Below are 2,245 nucleotides of genomic sequence, written 5' to 3'. Positions count from 1 at the left end.
CGATTTTGCAAAGCAGCTCTTCTGTAGGGAGTCTGCTGCTTCGGACCAACAGGCTATAATCAGCATTTTCATGGGGATATTTTGCCTCTGTTTTGTCACAGTATCTTCAGCACCAGTAGTAGAGCAGCAATTTCAAGCTGCATTGACCCTTCATTTCAGCTTGTGATCACAAAGGGTGTCAAAGAACAAATATGCTTTGTAGACATTTTATGCTGCTATTCTAAATTTTATGCTTTTTAAAGCAACTGGTATGTGTTCTAAAATTATAGGCAGAGAATCATTTCACTGGCACTGGGTGTTTACAGCGTCATCGATACCTGAGCTTACACCCAGCACTCCTTTTACAAGCAATGGAGAGAAATGTACATGTTTAGAGCAGTAATTCGTCTGATTATTTTAGACATCCTTCCAGTGAGAGGGATTGTATTCTAGAAGAGCCTGTTTCTCTTCTTAGCAATAATAACCCTAGCATAATTAGTTCAGGAGGTGTTATCTGTAGTTAGGTGAGATGGATCCCATACAGCATGTTTCTGAATAGCACTGTATTCTCACTCTGCTATTAACAGTTTGTATGAATGTTTTGTGTTTGGTTGGGGGGATTTTTGTTGGGTTTTTCGGGTTGTTGTTGTTTTGTTTTGTTTTTTAATTATCAGATTACCATAGGGAATCCGTAAAGAGATCAGCTGTGTATGTAAGAAATACTCGGTTCACTCCCTACAAGATCTTTACCACTGATAATTCCAGCTACCTTAATGCTTCCTGTGAAAGCTGTTTTGGTAGGTGTATTGATCCTGTCCTCCTCAGGTACCACCAGTTCGATGCTAAACATCTCTTTGGATGAGGAGTGTATCCTATTGGGTACTTGGGCAATGCTAGGGGACATAACATCGGGCAAAAGTCTCTGAGAGAAAATTAGACCTCCTTGTACTCACCTGAAAACAGCTTCAAGGAGGTCAAACGAATGGGGCTGTAGCACATACATGCCTGTTTTCAGAAGTGTTACAGCAAATGGGGTGAGGGATAGGGAGGCATGATTTATATTGATGAACAGTGTTGATGCCCTGTTCAGTTAGGTTCACCTGAACCATGCTTCTGGATTCATTCATTCAAGCCAGAAGAAAAGCCCTCAAAGCTGGTCTCCTCAAGATGAGTTTGCCATATATAACAGGGCACAAAGGGTACCTATTATCTTAGGAGACAGAAGAATTTCCTGCGAACAGCCCTCAGCAAAAAAAAAAACAAAAACCACACACCAAAAAAACCCCTAGCAACTAAAGAATCAGTCGTTTCTGAAGTGTATAAGCAGAGTCACAGAATAGGAGTAATGAGGTATTATTGGTCCCAGATTTGTCATTTGTCACTATATTATAGTGGTGCAAGCAGATCAGTTTTCAGAGGGCGATGGCTGCTGGAAACATGTTCCTCGAAAACCTTTCTTGTTCACTACCCCAAAATCTATAATTACTTTTGGAAGTCTTAGCTTTGGTTTAGAGTTCTGATATCTGGGTTACTGACATTCAAAACCTCAAGGCTCCCTAGTGTGGTCCACTGAGCATTAGTTTTCCTCTGATTAATCTTCTGGTTGATTATATAATTAATTTTCTCTAGGTGAATATGTATTATGTTTCTTTAATTAATTAATTCTTTCACATCAGCTTTGCTTGTTCCCTCCTTTGTCAAGGTCTCAATGTTTGTAGCATTGACTAGTGACACATGTATGCATGTTATTTTTCTTGGTTTTTTTTTTTCACAGATAGAACTGAAATTGCACCATGCATTTTGAAGACTTCCCCAACAGATCAGCAGCTGAACAAGCTCGCGAGGAGGCTGGGACCAGAGTGGGAGCATGTAGTTCTGTGCTTGGGTTTGTCCCATACTGACATCTATCGATGTAAAGTCAATCACCCTCACAACCTGCAGTCACAGATTGTAGCTGCTTTTGTCCTGTGGAGACAGCGCTTGGGGAACAAAGCAACGATCCAAAGTCTGCAAACCAGTCTGATGGCAGAAGAAGTGGATCCTTCTGTGATGCAGTACATGCTTGATTGAGGCCATGCTGTTGATTGAGAGCTTCCACATACTTTGTTAAATTAAATAGAGGATGGAAATGTATGTTGAAGATCAGATGCCTCAAACTGGGGGAAAAAAAGGTGCTTGGAAACTGTAATTTTATTAAGCTCAAACATTCCAGTTTTCTGTGGTATCTTGTGACTTGTAATTCTTTGCATGCCGGATTAATTTTAGC

The 2,245-nt window shown here is 40.4% G+C and overlaps 1 protein-coding gene across 1 annotated transcript; it reads left to right on the top strand.

Moving 5' to 3' along the window:
* Positions 1–1,753: 1,753 nt before the first annotated feature.
* LOC103808987 (death domain-containing protein CRADD-like) lies at positions 1,754–2,236 on the top strand (the record flags this gene model as incomplete). The annotated part of the gene is made up of 1 exon (XM_009081800.1): positions 1,754–2,236. A coding segment is annotated over one exon (296 nt), but the record flags the coding sequence as incomplete, so codon positions are not given.
* Positions 2,237–2,245: the final 9 nt, after the last annotated feature.

This window comes from Acanthisitta chloris, unplaced genomic scaffold (genome assembly GCF_000695815.1).
Source record: "Acanthisitta chloris isolate BGI_N310 unplaced genomic scaffold, ASM69581v1 scaffold20539, whole genome shotgun sequence".
NCBI classification, from domain to species: Eukaryota; Metazoa; Chordata; class Aves; order Passeriformes; family Acanthisittidae; genus Acanthisitta; species Acanthisitta chloris.
Note: the sequence above shows the minus strand (reverse complement) of the source record. Positions and strands in the feature narration are given on the sequence as shown.